Source organism: Meleagris gallopavo, chromosome Z (genome assembly GCF_905368555.1).
Source record: "Meleagris gallopavo chromosome Z, MGAL_WU_HG_1.1, whole genome shotgun sequence".
Classification (NCBI taxonomy): Eukaryota; Metazoa; Chordata; class Aves; order Galliformes; family Phasianidae; genus Meleagris; species Meleagris gallopavo.
Window position 1 is genome coordinate 37,559,637 of NC_139435.1, and position 16,488 is coordinate 37,576,124.

The 16,488-nt window shown below is 33.2% G+C and overlaps 1 protein-coding gene across 6 annotated transcripts in view; it reads left to right on the plus strand.

The window, feature by feature from the left end:
* Positions 1 to 16,488, plus strand: part of VPS13A (vacuolar protein sorting 13 homolog A) — a 94,563-nt gene that overhangs the window by 21,892 nt on the left and 56,183 nt on the right. For all 6 annotated transcript variants that reach the window (XR_014880653.1, XR_014880652.1, XR_014880651.1 and 3 more), the window contains exons 18-29: positions 1,209 to 1,410; positions 1,492 to 1,606; positions 3,803 to 3,939; positions 6,208 to 6,340; positions 7,143 to 7,260; positions 8,571 to 8,709; positions 11,406 to 11,484; positions 12,621 to 12,793; positions 14,259 to 14,415; positions 14,682 to 14,761; positions 14,996 to 15,055; positions 15,135 to 15,291. Coding sequence is in view for 3 of the 6 variants with exons in the window: in XM_085214165.1 (XP_085070291.1) it covers positions 1,209 to 1,410; positions 1,492 to 1,606; positions 3,803 to 3,939; positions 6,208 to 6,340; positions 7,143 to 7,260; positions 8,571 to 8,709; positions 11,406 to 11,484; positions 12,621 to 12,793; positions 14,259 to 14,415; positions 14,682 to 14,761; positions 14,996 to 15,055; positions 15,135 to 15,291 (1,550 nt within the window). In the remaining 3 variants the exon portion in view is untranslated. The remainder of the gene's footprint in view (positions 1 to 1,208; positions 1,411 to 1,491; positions 1,607 to 3,802; positions 3,940 to 6,207; positions 6,341 to 7,142; positions 7,261 to 8,570; positions 8,710 to 11,405; positions 11,485 to 12,620; positions 12,794 to 14,258; positions 14,416 to 14,681; positions 14,762 to 14,995; positions 15,056 to 15,134; positions 15,292 to 16,488) is intronic.

Genomic DNA, 16,488 nt, shown 5'->3' on the forward strand with positions numbered 1-16,488 from the left:
GGTGCAGACTCATCTTGAGTATTACAGAAACCAGCATACTGGTTTCTGTAATACCATCATGTAAAAAGAATGTTAAAGTCCTTGAATGCTTCCAGAGGAGGGCAGTAAAGCTGGTGAAAGATCTGGAATGCATGATCTACAAAGAGAGGCTGAAGACAGTTGAATTACCTAGTCTGGGGAAAAAGAGACTGAGACGTGACCTCTTTTCTCCCTACAATTTCCCGTGGAGTCCAGATGGAAAGGGAGGTGCAAATTTTTGCTCCCTGACAACAAAACATACAAAACTGCTCAAGGGGAAGTTCAGACTAGATGTTAGGAAACATCCTTTATTTACTGTTTGAAGGTGGTCAAACACTGGAACAGGTTCTGTAGAGGAGTGGTTGATGCCCTATGACTATCAGTGTTGAGGAGGCATTTAGACAATGCCTTCAGTAATAAGCTTTAACTTTTGGTTATCCCTGAAATGGCCAGGCAGTTGGACTTGATAATCTTTGTATGTCCCTTCCAATTGGACTATTCTGTTTTAGCAGGCAGAAGAGTTCTTGGATTTTTAATTAAAGTTAATGTTTGATCCATAACAATGCTATTATCTTGAAAAAAGGGAGACTATTTCAATGCTACAGGGAAACATTTTTCTTTGAGTGTTTGAAAAGTCATCTTCACCGAAGAGCTAGCTATAAAAGAGGTGGATAGAGTGACTGGAAAAAAAAAAAAAAATCCCAAATCTAAAAAGTACTTCCTTCAGATGATCCATGAGTAATGAAGCCCTTAATCTTGTTGTTTTCTTTTATTTCACTGTGCTAAAATCCTTCCTTCCTTCATCTGTATCTGTTTCTTAAGTTTAAATGCGTGCCATCTAGTTTTTAATTCTACTTGAATTTCCACCTGCATCTCTTTTCCCTGCCCTGACACTCCTCTTCATGAAAAATATATGAGATGTATTTTTGGATCTCATTTTTTATTTACTCACAGACGTTTAATAGATCAAAAGGTAGTGAAATGAGAATGAGAAACAGATATCAGATAGGTATCAAATGCTGTATCCTTAGACTAAACTATTTAATTCTGAGGTTAAGTAAAACTGGTATATTTGTTGTTCTTTTTGTTCTGTTTTTTTTTGTTTGTTTGTTTTGTTTTTTTTTCTTCCCTTTTGGCTCATTCATTCAACTCTTATCTAATTGGACCTACCTTTTTTTTTTTTCCTCCAGATTTGAAACCAAAATAACTTCACTTGAAGTTACAGGCATGACCCAAGAAAACTGTACACCCTGTCTTCTGTCTTCTCGAACAGTCTATTCAGACAATAGTACCTCGCTCTTAAGCATAATGTTTGAGACTAATCCTTTGGATGAGGGGGCAGATCAGAGGCTTAGAATAGAATCACAGCCATTGGAAATTATATACGATGCAGTAAGTAAATACTTATATAAGCTATATATCTTGAAAAATCTTTTCTAATCGACAATTTTCAATGTATTATTATTTTAACAGAGAACAATAAACAGCCTAGTGGATTTCTTCAGGCCCCCAAATGATGTACATTTAGAGCAATTGACATCTGCAACTCTGATGAAACTTGAAGAGTTTCGTGAAAAAACATCAACAGGCAAGTACTGAATTCTGTTCTGATTTGATATTGACAAATATTAGATTTTTAAGTGTGAATATATATATATCTTTCCATATGAAGGTGCCTTCACCCACATCGTAGATTTCCAACAAAATACATGATAGATGGGAAGCTTTGATATCATTGCAAGGAATTTGCTCTAGGAATTGAAGAATTTTATGTATATATCTTCCACAAATTTCTTTGTAAAATATGTCCCACACTCTGAGGTTATATTTAATATTTTTATCACTGAACACCATGCAGAATTTGAAAAAAAAAGTTTGTAATTTCTAGATTTTCTATTTTCTCCATCTGGGTGTATAAAGACCCTTAATTGTGTCATACTCTTAAAAAGCCAATATGGAGGTACTTGTCCTTTAGAGAAACGCTGAAGTTCTTTTCAGAGTTGTTGCTTTTCCACATGCTTTCTTCATTCTCAGATGAATGTTGATTACAATCTGGATTAATTTAAATCAAGACAAATAAACAATACTAATCTGTCTTTTAGTTACTCAGCATTAAAGGTCTTCCCATAGTTTCAGTTTCATCTTAATTTAGATTTCTGAATGTCTTATTCACTGTTCTCATTTCCATATTGAAATATGCTTTTGAATGAGATATGTGGAATAAACTTGTTTGAGTAGAAGCATCTTAAGCTCTTTAGATCAGAGGCATGTACAGCTCGATGTCTGTCTTTTTCTGTGGTTGGGAAATGGTGCATAGGGAAGTTTTCAAATAAAAATTCATTTTAATGGAAAAAAATGTATGAATTTGTATCTTTTAAATGTGTAATGCATTCATATTTAAATCATATCCTTTTAAAATATGAATACTGGGTAATAATAAAGAAATTGTAAAAAAAACTCAAGCAAGCACCGTGTGTGTAACAGGAGTCACTTTTATTTATCTATAGTTAGGAATGATATTGAGCATCAATTCTATCTCTATTCATTATTTCTTTTTTGACTGAATATTGTGTGACAGCAGTTCTTAATTTACCAACTTAGGTTGGGTGGATCATCATGCTTGTCTTTCTTAAGAAAAACTTCTCCAGTAGTACTGAATATAATGATGTCATAGGTAATTTCTGAGATTATTTTGATATAAATTTGCTTAGATGCAATACACTTAGCTACTTGTTATCAATGAACTCTCTGATTCTGCTATGCTTCTGTTATAATAGGCAAAGCATGACTTACCCATCAAAGACTCTTCACAAGAGTATTCCATTGCTTATGGTAGTCCAAAAGCTTGTTCTACTCTAAAATGAAAATCTTAATGGAAATTTCTAAGAACATATTGTGCATAGCTTGTAAAATCTAGACTGAGATTCAGAAAAACTGCAGTGGTAAGAAGACAAAGGAACAGTGCTAATCTCACAGGTAGATCACTGGTTCCTCTTCAGATGAGAAAACAGAATTTTATCATAGATATTCTGACAGTTGCATCATTTTTGAACAGAATTTTTGCAAGACCTTTTACTTGCTGTTCTTCAGGATGTGGATACGCTTGTCAGGAGAATCAGTGTAAACTTCAGTATTTTAGTAGTAATAATGCTGGCAGTTTGTCCAGTTTGACACTCTCATTTAGACCTTCTGGAATGATTTAATTTCTCAATCTACAGACACAATGGGTTATCTCAGCAGCTGCTGAGTTGCAGTATGCTTTCAAGCTCTTGTTTCATCTATGCTCATTATGAAGTTTCATCAGAATTGCATATACCATGTTGCAGCTTCTGCTTGTGCATTAGCATTTTTACCATCACCATGTCAGATGCTTGGTACATCGTAGAAAGTTGCTTATAATTGTTGGCCCTGAAAAAATTTGAAGAGCTTCAATATCTGTAATTAAACTTGTCAATTAGACGGCTGTAGCAGTATGGTAGATAAAGGGAAACTAAAAATCTTTCTTCATGCAGAAAGAAGTGGTTTGCTGAAAGGGATGAATAACTGTTTGTACAGAGAGTACAGGTAGGTAGAATGTACATGCACACTTTGCTTGCAGATGGTAGATTTACTCTAGTTCAGCAATTTCTACTGAAGGCACTAGTGGTCTTACTAGGAAAAAAGAAAGTTGTGTAGTTTTCCCAGTTCAATTAAAGTGAAGCTTGAATTTCTTTCATAGCTTCTAGTTCCATGGCTTTGGAATCAATTAATTTGTTTGTATTAATTAATTGTATTATTTTTTTAGGGTTGTTGTATATTATTGAGACCCAGAAAGTTCTTGATCTCAAAATTAACCTCATGGCTTCATACATCATTGTTCCACAAAAGGGATTCTATGACTGTACTTCTAGTCTGCTTCTTTTGGATCTTGGTAGTCTTAAGGTATGCATTTAGCTAATGAAGTAATTTACCAAAGATATTTGATTTTTCTGTGACTTCTGTTTCTTGAATTTATATTGTACTAACTAAGTAAATGTTTCTCTTCCAGTTATGTATTTGATATTTATTTAAAACTGTTTTCTAGTCAAGACAAATTATTGAACTCCTTGGAAATAGATTTTTTTCAATCCACAACAACTGCTAAAAATCTTCCGGGCTGCCTGCTTTTGGTGGCTCTACTTGAACAGAAGGGTTGGAAATATCACCTCCGGGAGTCTTTTCCAACCTCAACAATTCTGTGAAAATACTCCTTCCCTGGAATGAAACCACTGTTTATGCTTTTGAACTACTATGTAGAAAAAGTCTAGCATTTTTTTAATCTTATACTATTAAGTAGTAAACATTTTACTTACATGATTAAATGTTTTATTATTAATGTAACTATCATTTCTGTTACCAATTGTCTTTTTGTAGTTTAGTTTTCCTTTTAAAATAAGTGCAAACATACTGGCAATTTCTAAACTAACTTGATTAAAATTGGAGGTGAAATATATTTGAGATGCTTTATGCAAGAGAAATATGCAAGAGAAAGTATTCAAAATGATACTTTAATACTTTAAAATCATGGAAGACACCTCCTATATACTATTCTTAGTCTTCTTACTCGGTGGTTGAATAGTGTTCTTCCAGAATTCTTTTGCATGTAATATAGGTAATTTTATTTGTTTTTCATTCTAGTCTGGATAAGTATGATTCTGCTATTTAATATTTATTTAGATTGCTTTGTGTCTTTTTAAGATTTTTTTTCCAGAGCTTCAAATCTTCCTCAAGTGAAGTAAACTTCTTTGTCTTTGCAACAGGAGAACTTTGTGAACATGGTGATTTCTGTTAGTCTATTTAAGGTGTTTTAAAAATTGGAATTAGTGGAAAAAAGTGCTTTGTAGATATTAAAAATAGCTCATGTTTGCAACCAATTAACTTATTTCAGTAACTGGTGATTTTACCAAGTGATATGGAAGCTCTTCTGGATGCTGGTTATTAATAGACACTTTATGGCATTCACTATGTATATATGATTTGGGTGCTTGAGACGCCCTCTTAGACTGAATGGTGTGTGGAGAACAGCCCATCTTTCTCCGCTCCACCCATAGGAAATTATTCTCACAGTGATAGATGGAATGTTATGTTTCAAAAAGAGAATGCAGTAAATATGTCTGAATGTTTTCTAAAAAGGTTGACAGACAGAGAACACAAGAAAACTCTGTCTAAAATAAGGTACTGTATTAGGGTTAGTAATCCTGTATTCACATTGAGTGATAAATGCTTAAGTAAGATGTAGAATGTTTGCTGGATGGGTATACTTAATATGAGTCTGATAGTTTGCTTCCCTCGGTGATGCAGTCAAGGCCTGTCAGGCAAAATATCATGAAACTAAAACTGTACCTAATTGCATAGATATCTAAACTTAAACAAGATTAATGGGGCAAAATTAATGTGATAATTCTGGATGTTCAATCCACAAATATTACTGTAAAAGTAGTCATAGTTCAGTAGCACTGAAAATGAAAAAGCTTTCTTAGACACTGTTTAAATGAATTTCAGTCTTACAAACCTTACCTTGACCACTATCCAGATCTCACAAAGAGATATCAATATAAAAGTTATTCAACATTTTAAGGATGATGACAGGCACATGTCATTGAAAATAGTGTCAGAAAGGGCACATAGAAACGTAAGATACCAGGGAGGTGTAGCCATCCCAAAGTGGTGTCAAAGGAATATTTTCTGATATTAAAGTTAAGACACTAAACATTTTGTATCAGTAGCTTAAAGCCTCTTTTCTGTTTTACTTTGAATTTAACTCATATTTAACAGGATGAAGCCATGATTAAACTGAATAGGATTTTAAAACAGATTAATTATCACAGAAAAACAATAATATTTTACATACAGAAAAGTGAACAGTTATTCTACTGATTATAAAATGTTTGACACCTAATGCTCTGGTAAACAATTTATGTATTAAAGGAAATTAAATTCCTTCCATACAAAACATGATATGGAACTTCATGAGGTTAATTTTCTTTCTTTCCTTGATGAGGAAATGATGTTAATATTTTTCTTTCTTTTATTTCCTATGATATTTTTAAGACTGTGCTCATATAATAAGAACTTAAATTTAATATTTTATTGTGGTAGGATCAAGTATTTATAGAACTAGGGGTTTGAATATTTTGATAATGATTTCTTCTTTCTGTGGCTATTTTTAAGATGAAAAGCAAAAGTCGTTCTGATATATCAGGACTTAAGGTGGGACAAAGCAGTATTGAAGATATAATGTCAAGAGCTTATGACAGTTTTGATATCCAACTCACCAGTATACAACTACTTTACAGCAAACATGGTAAGTATTCATAAAGGTAAATCTACCTTGATAGTAGTTGATGTGCCTTTTTTTGTATTTTTAACTACAGCAATGAAAAATCTTTGGGATATGCTTCTTTTAAACTTCAAACATTCAAACTCATATTCTGAGAAAATGTTATGACTTCTAGGTCTTAGATTTTAACCGAACTTTCATTAAATTAATGAACTTATACTAACCCCCCTATTTTTTAAATACTCCAAGGTTTCTTATTTGTTTTCGTGCATAATAAATACATACTTTTGCTCTTATTCCAACAGGTTAATTAATTTATTTGTGGTATTTTTCTTCAGTGCCTTTTCCTTGCTTCCCTCTAAATTAAAAGAGGAAACCATGAGTACTTGTAGGTTTGATCACTGTGTGAGGGTAAAGAAAGGATCAGAGTCCTTTACTGAAGGAGCCTTCTATTAGTAGTTTGGGAACTAACAATGTAGAATGAGTCAGAACCAGAGAAGTCTAAAGCATTTAATTCTTAGCCCTCTGGATCCAGAGAGGAATCTAAATCTTGAGCTTTGAGTACAATGTATGTTAAGAATTAAGCCCTTAGAAGCGCTATTGTTTGGGTAGGTGTCTTGATGTGAATAATGGATAGTATTAAGTACTCTTGGGTGTCTGAAGTCCTCAATCTTTGTAATATATGTATGTTGAAGAGATGTAGAAGAGATATATAACATGAATGTTTAACAATATATATTTTTATTAGATCCTTGAATCTGTAAAACTTGTAGTGAGAAGAAATACATTTGAATGTTTAAATCACAAGATTTCTCTACTCTTCTAGATGAGAACTGGCAAGAGGCTCGCAAGCTGAAATACTCATCTCAACATATCTTGCAGCCCTTGGATGTAAAAGTGGAATTTGGTAGGGCTATGGTTGTCACTGATGCAAGAATGCCCAAGTAAGTCTTTTTCCTATTTTCAAATTTTACAGTAATTTAAATTTTTTAGGTGGGAATAAAAGAAAATCAAGTTTACCTTTATTGAGAAAAGTAGAGAATAGATCTACAAAGTTGCCAGATATATATGAGGTAGAATGTTATATAATTATACAACAAATATTTTATTAAATATACTAACACTTGTGCTAATTCAGTCTCTTTCTGATAGCCAAATTTCAATCCTCACGGGAAATACTTAATCCTTAACATATAACTCTCTTATAAACATCACAAAATAGTTTGAAAAGTAATATGCTGTCTTATTCCTTTACTTTCGTTTAGATTATCTATTAAGCTTGTTTATCTGCTGCAGATCTCTTCTCTAGAAAACTTTTCTTAATGTATTGACTGTGTAGATAGGCTTATTTAGGAAAAATAACTTAAGGAACTTATTTATTTATTTATCTCAGAAGATGCAGGTTAAAAACTTGATATCTAAGACCACTGCGTCAAAGAATTAAATTTTTTTTTAGAAGTATCCTAACTAATGCTGAAAATCATTTTTGAATCATTTGAAACTACAGATGTTTTATTTTTGGTTGATTTTTAACTCTCACAGTTCAAACATTTAGTACTATGTTGATTGCTCTAAAAATAGCACTTCCTATTTCTTTCCATGGAAACTACAACAGATACAACGAGCACAATAATACTATTAGAGCGGATTCTCAGCTGTGTAACTCTATTTTTCAACTTGACTATGCATTTTCACAGTCTATCAACAAGAGCTTGCATAATACTGCTCTCATAAATATCTGCATCAGTGGAAATGACCCACTGTTTCACAGTTTCTATGAGAGTATCATTGCTCAGAAAACATTGCCCATGCCATCCAACTTTCTCTGTGCTCTCATCCACTCTTTTGTCTCCATTAATGTTCAGCAAGTGTTCTTGAATGTTAGTGGTGCCATTTTTTCCACATGGAAGACTTCAAATGCACAGCTTTGTTTCATACGCACTTCCATGTCAGATGCCATTTTGTCAGGCTGCCCTCTGCTGCCATCTGTCACATGGCAACAAAATGTCTCAGAATGTTGGCAGGAAGGTTCAGCCTACTACTGTACAACCAAGTACTAGTAACAGTATGAGAGTAATGGCCTCAAGTTGTTCCATGGGAGGTACAGATTATATATCAAGAAAAGTTTCTTCTCAAGTGTGGTAACACATTGGAATAGGCTGGCTAAGGAAGTCATGCAGTATATTTCAGAAGAAAATAAATGTGAAATTTCAATGAAATGTTTTTCAGTTATCAATGATTAATTGTCTAACAGGTTCAAGCTGTCTGGACAGCTGCCTTTACTTTCTGTCCAAATATCAGACCAAAAGCTGAAAAGTATCTTGGAGCTAATTGACAGCATTCCTAAAGCAGAAAGTAGTCCTGCTACCAGCTCTCCTCCAAAAATAACTGAGGTAAGGCTTTTAAAAATTATTTCATTGATATTAATTGGAAAAATAAGTTTCTACATTTATCAAATGAGCAGAATGCAGTGGAGATCAAGTATTTATTTTGCACCTCTTGAAAGTCATAGCCAGTTCTATGAAGTCATAGAAATTTTTCTTATTATCTAGTATGTGTTTATTATGATCCTTAGACAGTAGTTATGGAATAGCTATCAAGTTGCTGTTTTGTTTTAAAAAATGTATAACAAATTAGTTCTTTTACTACTCTGGGAATTACTTTGTAATTCTGATTGGTCTTGAATGTATGTGCTTACTTTAGTTGAACATTAGTTCAATTTTACCTTCGAACTTACAGATGTACTGTAGTATTACAGAATTTGGGTTCAGCTGTTTTGTTTAGAGAAAGGAATAGCTAAAACTTTGCAATTTTTAAAAGTCTGCAAGCTATATGAACTGAGCAGCAGTTTAATTTTAAAACAAAAATAAAAGTAACACCTAACAGTGGGTAATGTTGGCTGAACAGTGCTTGCTTAATGAAGGTCTTATCTCTTACTGCTTTAGTTTAGCTGACTACACAGCCTCTCACAGCTTTTCTTTATTCAGTTAACGTTCTTGAGTTAGGGTCAGTTCTGTCTTGTTTTTTGTAAGGGTTAGAAATGTGGAGTGAATTCTGTCTCTAATTCCTCACTCCTTTCCTTTAATGAAAACATTTGGAATCAGTATTTTATGTTTTGTTGTTGTTGTTGTTGTTGTTGTTGTTGTTGTTGTTTTTGAGTCAAAGGACCGCCAAGAATCTATTTTTAACTTTTGATACCGCCTGTCTTTAAGAATATTAGAAAATGAACTCAAAAGTGCTAATTTTTATCATCACTCTAATCTGCATGATCTGGCTATGTTTATATATTATTTATTATATATACTATATATTATATATGTCCTATCGTACATACATAAATATCAAAGACAAAACTGGGCTATCTATGATAATGTGATTTTTAAATACTACTTGTTATTACTATTTAATCTTCTGTGTATTTGATTCTAAAGGAATAATGGTTTACTTCGAGGGATATTTTTTTTGGAGGTTTTTTCAAAATTATCTTTCCATCTTCATTTATTATACAAATTATTCTTTTTTTTTTTTTTCTGATGGCCACTACTGTGACTTCTGGTGTTGTTTCTCTGGCTTATATTAGCATAACATTAAATAGCAGTACATGCACATGACTAGCCATGCATACCTATTGAAAATGTATGCAGAGTGAGCTTTGTAATTCCTGCAATCTTTTAAGTGGTAACATGAATACTCTAGCTAGTTCTGACCTACTGTTTTATTCTTCATGTGCTTTGGTATCCTCAGTCAAAAGTGATGATAACCTCTGCTATTTTGTACAACTAATCACTGAAAAAACTGTGAAACTTGCCCTTTACAGTTTGAAATAGTGGAGGAATTGTTATTGCAGTGCAAAAACAGATAACACTTCTGAACAGATCTTTCTACATCTTTGCACTTTTGAAGTTTTTCTGCTTTGTGTGAAAGACTTTTTCTATTATTTTGATACCGTGGAGTTAAGTCTTACAAACTATTCTCTATTTACGAAGTCCAAGTCTTACAGATGAGACACAGTTGCCAGACTCAATGCATGTACCACTTACAATACACTGAGTAAGGCTAAATTATGTAGGTGTTGAAGACTGGGAGGAAAGAATGGAAAGACTTTTAGAATGTGAAGAGTAAGATGAAGAATGGAGCATTGCTAATCTGTTGGAAACAATGTTCCTTCAAACATAAGAATTTATTTGGCACAGAACTTCATTTCTGTAAGATACCGAGAGCTACTAAATAAGTATGACTGGTCTTATGTATCAGTACTACTGTCATCTGTACTATCGAGCCCAAGGTAATCAAGAGTGAGTGTTCAGACAATGAATATGTCTTCCTTATTTTAATATCAGTGCAAGATCCATCTATGCTAAGCATGTGGAACATGCAGAGGAGTGCTTTTTTAATGTGGTTCTGCTTTCTGAGGCTCTATGTGAAATCTTGAGCAAACTGCTTGATTACCTTCTCTAATTTATTTTTTTTCTTTTCAGAAATAGAGAGAAGGTTCTTGTTTCTGTTTGTCCATGTAGCAGCAAAACAGTGACATTTCACATATTTTCAGTTACTTCTCTAGGTTGTAGGCAACTGTGTCTAACAATTTCATACCAATAGAATTTGCTTCTCGAGATATATGAAGAAACTTGGAAACAAGTTCTGTCTGGTGTCCTGTTTTCTCTAGCTTTTTTTCTTATTACTACCACTAAGTACTGTGTGATTTTTATGAAGAGCAGCTAGTCTTTGGAACTAATTCTCTAATTTTGTAAGGTACTAGGTTTTATCTTTCCTGACTTATCATATGGTGTCTTGTTTTTGTCTATTTTATGATCTGTGAGACACGATGTTTGAATCTCTTCTCTTTGTTTTCGGATATATTCTTTCTGCAGCAATTTAATATGTAAAACCCACTGATTCTGCCTTTAGTCCTTATTCTTTCCCATCCTTTTAATTATTAATAACATGTTCCATTGCACTGTAAGTAAGACTACGTTGTAAAATAAGACTAATTTCTTTAAGTTGTAAGGTTTCTACACAGTAGCACATGTGCATGTATAGCATACATAAGGAATTCATGCAAAAAATGTTATGGTCTCTCTCATTTCAGGCTGCAATATCGCCCGTGCTTTCCGCACCACATTTATCACAGCTTCCTGTTTTGGATCTTCATTCATTTGCAGAGTCAGGTAACACAGTCTATTTTAGAGTTCGATTTAATGAACTGTTCAAACTAAGTTTTTAAGTTCATATGTGATTCCATGTCGGATGCCATTTTGTCACACTGCCCTTCTGCTGCTGTCTCTTCCATAGCAACAAAATGTAGCAGGATATTGGCAGCAAAGTTCGACGTCTACTGATATACCACCAGCACCCACCTCTGACATCATGGTCTAATCAAGTAGAATAGGAAGCATTACTTTTGAAGCAGCCTTGTAGTTTGCAAACACTAGTAAAATTATCAACTAAGCAAATTGTTTCTGCTGCGAAATATTCATATTCAGTCTCTGTACAGTGTGCATACAGATAGGAAATGTCTTCACATTTCTTGTACGAGTTCTTTTGAATGCCCAAATATAAAGTGCCTCACTTCTTTAAATTAGAATGTGATGAGAGTGAATACTGCAACAGTTAATTTGATAAAGTGATAACCAGTTTGAGTGAATCAGCTTTGGCTTTTATATTATATTATGCATGTATCTGTGTGATCATTTTAAATGAATCGTATTTTTCTGCCATCTCCCAGACTACTGGAGATTTTTAAAGTGTAGAATTTATCACCCCATGTCCTATGTTCATTTATTTCAAAAGAAAGATACTTGTTCTATGGGTCTTAAATTTCAATAATTATGGTTTCTAGGTGAAAGGAAAAAACCTTATAAGTCCATCACTGTAATTTGTCATTGTAATACTTCCCTAATAAAGTCAAATTGATTAAAGGTTTAGTAGTTCTTATTTCATTCAAACTGCATGAAACCAGTACTCATTTCAGAAGGCATATTAAGCTTTCAATGCACACTGAAGACACTGTGAGATACTGTGCTTTTTCTGCATATCCAGTACTGATAGGATGCAGGCAAAGGAGTTGATGAGAACTTGTTGGTGATTTATGATGATTATATAGTGGGAGCTGTACATGTTGTAAAAAGTTGTGGAGGCAGGAACAGAGGCAATTATAGAAACAGACTTAGCTGGTTGCTAAGTGACAGGCTGGTGGTTTTCCCATACTTACATATCTAAATATTTATAGATGCAAACATAAAAATCCTAGGTCATAGTGGTTATCTAAAATGCTTATGTAACGTTGTTGTCAATTAATCTTTAGAATCAGAAGAAGAATTTTATGATGCTCTAAGCAGTCCTGTGGAAGATATGCCATTTTTTGAAACGCCGTCTGCATCCCTCAAACGAGGTAGCAGCACAAGACGAAAAAAACTAAATAAACAAGAATCTTTAAAAAATATGACAGAACTCCAGCTGAGGTTTGAAGTAGCAGAGGTAAAGTTATAATTTTCTCCAAAGCACGCCTGAACTGTAGCTCTTCCTCTGTTGCTGCGTTCATGAATTCCTGTTTGAAGGAGTATTGATTTCCTGTTTCTGTTCTGAAGCACTCAGAGTTTTCTTTTCTTCATCTTTGTCTGCACTGTCTTGACTTCGACTTTGACTTGGCAGGGCAAGGGGAAATGGTTTTAAGTTGAGGAAGGGAAAATTTAGATTGGATATAAGGAGGAAGTTCTTAACAGAGAGAGTGGTGAGGTGCTGGAACAGGCTGCCCAGAGAGGTTGTGGATGTCCCATCCCTAGAGGTGTTCAAGGCCAGATTGGATAGGGCCTGGGCAGCCTGGTCTAGTATTAAGTGTGGAGGTTGGTGGTCCTGCAGGTGGCAGATGGGTGGGAGATTCATTATCCTTGACGTCCCTTCCAATCCTGGCCATTCTGTGATTCTGTGACTTAACTGCTTTAATTTCCAATTCATTTTGTCACTGAATTTCCTTTTCCTAACTATCAGTGGAAGGTGTGGGGGGAAGTAGTATTATTCTCTATGCAGTTTTCTGGAGGTACTTTGACATCTCTTGACATCTTTTTTCTCCATTTGCTGCCGAGCTCACTGGGAAAGACTCATTAAAGTTTTCTCTCATACCAGCACCCTATCTTTACCCTCTAATTTTTCTCAGTTTCTGTTGAACTCATACTCAAACATAACAGATTCAGTATGATGTGTTTTGTTTTATGTATTATTTTCACATGTCCAGACTTGAAAAAGGAGTATTTTACCTAAATGCAAGACATTTGTCATGCAAGACAACTGACTATATCAATTGGTCTGACAAAGAGTTGTGGTCTTACAATAAACATTGCTTCTTTAGACCATCTTGGCTATGGCAATATTATTGCTGCTGTACAGGAAAACCATAAAAAGTCAGTTAATTTTACAAATTCAATTTTAGTGTAAGGTTTACAGAAAAGCTTCAACATAACTAGCATGTTGTCCTATGCACTACATTTATAAATGTGTATTTAAAAAACTGAAGATCTTTTGCATGACAAAAAGATTTTGTTTAAGAGCTGGTCTAAGATGTATTTCACATTCTTCTCTTCTAGAAACATTTCTAGCATTTCATAATTTCTAAGAAAGTGATACCAACATGAATCTCTTAAGAATCACCTATCTCTCCATTTGTTGGCTTTATTGTTTAGAATTGTCAGGTTTGGTTACAATTTTTCTTATTTGCAGAGAATGTTATATGGAAAGGAAGATTGCATGTCTTTATATTACTTGTATGTATATTTGAAGATTTTCTTAAAATAGCAGAAAACTGTATTCTATCAGTTCTCCTTGTTGAACTCTTTTAGATCATTTGCTATGTAAAGTTGAATGATCAATATGCCTATCAGTAAAATGTATGTAAATATATGATAATAAGTGGATAATTCCTTTAATTTTTTAATGTATTTTTTCATAGGTCTTAATAAAATTATGCCGTCTTACTGTCAATTCTGAGACTCCAGTGCTGCAGCTTGAGGTTGTAGGGTTAGGCACTGAACTTAAATTAAGAACATTTGACATGACTGCAAGTGCTTTCCTGCATGAAATTTGCCTACTGTGTCCAGAGTATATGGGTAAGATTTTATGTACTGATTAAAAAAAAAAAAAAGATTCGTAAATAACTAATTAAACTATGAAAATGTCTTTAGAAAGCCTAGAGGACATGGTTTTGTCAGCTGAGGAATATTCATTTGCTAAATTAAATGTAAGAGGGGAAAGAAGTGAAAAGAATAATTCCATTAATAGTTTGGTAACTTTGAGTGGTTAAAAGATTTCCAGATAACTTATAAATCTCTTTTCTTTAGGAAAAAAAGTAATGCATGTTTTTCTCTTTTTCAAGATGATAATGACAAACCAGTTTACTTAGTTACTACTTTGGATAATGTAGAAGATGATCTTCTCACTTTGGAGTACGTAAAGGTGGGAAAACAGCGGACTTTGCTTTTGAATCATAAGTAAATCACAAACTACAGTATTTCTGAGAAATGTTTTTTTCTTACTTACTCATTTCTTAATATATTGAGTGTTGTATGCATAAATCATTCTAGTCCCTAAACAGATTAACTTAAATTTCATGAGCTGTAAATTGAAATTTGAAAACCTCTCCTGCTTATTTCACCTGTCTTTCATATATCTGTATGTTTGGTGAAATAGGCTGATATTAATGGACCAGAATTGAAGACTGCCTATCAGAATGTTCTACAGAAAATAAAGGTATGATATCCTTTTAAAAATGTATTACTCCTGTTTTGGGGACAGGAGTACATTGGATAAACATAATTTATTTTTTCAGGTAAACTTTTCATCTCTCGATGTTCATTTGCATACCGAGACTCTCTTGAATGCTGTGAACTATCTGAACAGTCTTCTACCCAAACAAGAAACTAAAGTTGTAGAAGAACCTGTCCATGAGAAAACAGAGGACAAAAAAGATGTTCTTAAAAAATTAAGTACGTTTCTTTAGTCTTCGTTGGGTCTTTTTTGCTCCTTTCTCTTCCCTCCTTTAAGCAAGGAAAAAAACAGACATATTTTCTATCTTCTTAAGCTTGTCAGAAATTTTTGATGTGAGAAATTTAGTTTTAAGATATTCTTATTTATCCGCAGCTTTTTCTAATTTTGTTGGTGATAAGAAATTAGCAGTATGTTACAGACTAGCAAGAGTATACTGTTATTCCTTGGCTGGAAGAGTGTAGTGGAAGGAAATTAATTAATTAATTAATTAATTAAGAGAAATGCTTTAGCTCTTTACACTTTCTGAGACGGAAGAAGTACTAAGCGTATTTCTTAAATTTCTTAATTTCATTTAATTCTGAGAATCTTTATTGAATAGCTAATTGATAATTATCACATTTCCAGTGGTGTTCTGACATATGATATGTATTTTTGCACTGCAGTGCTTACACATAAAAGGTTCTTTCAAAAAGTAAGGAAATAAAGAACTGGTTGAGTTAGAAAAATATAGCATGAACATGAAAACTTTTGTTCATAAGTGTACTGAGTATATTCTAGGCAACTTTGTGCTTCCTCAGTAATTTAACTTTGTAACTTTTCACACTATCATTTTTCCCATCATAAAAGTATTTAAGCTTACTGGGAGATTTAAAATTTTTGCTATGAGTTTCTGTTAATATAATTCACTTATATCAGTTAATGAGATTGAGATGGTACCCATATTAGAAAAAGAAAAGGCATTCTTTTGTATGCACATCATTTCATGGAGTTTGCATAATTATTTCCCATATGCAATATGAAATTAGTTTTGTTAATGTTTTAAGCATTATTAAAGGGGAGGTAATAATGATCTCTGGCAAAACAAGATATTAACATAACAAAAGGAAAATAAGCATTGTAATATTTAATTTTTTGAGGAAAGCAGGCAAAGAAGAGAATACTTGCCTTAGGACAGATGAGAGTTCAGTTGGAGTGGAATAAGAGGAAAAGCAGTAATAAAGTCATTCAGTATCTGTCAGATGACGGTTTAATGATTGTTTCACCAATTTGTTAAGACGTTTATTTTCTCAGTTAATTCCTTGAAGGTGTTTTGTAGGACTCTATTGAACAACAAAACAGATATAAAAGCTAGAAAAATTCTTCTGTGTAAAAACAAAAAAAAATCTTCCATTTAACTGTATTTTTTGTTATTTCTG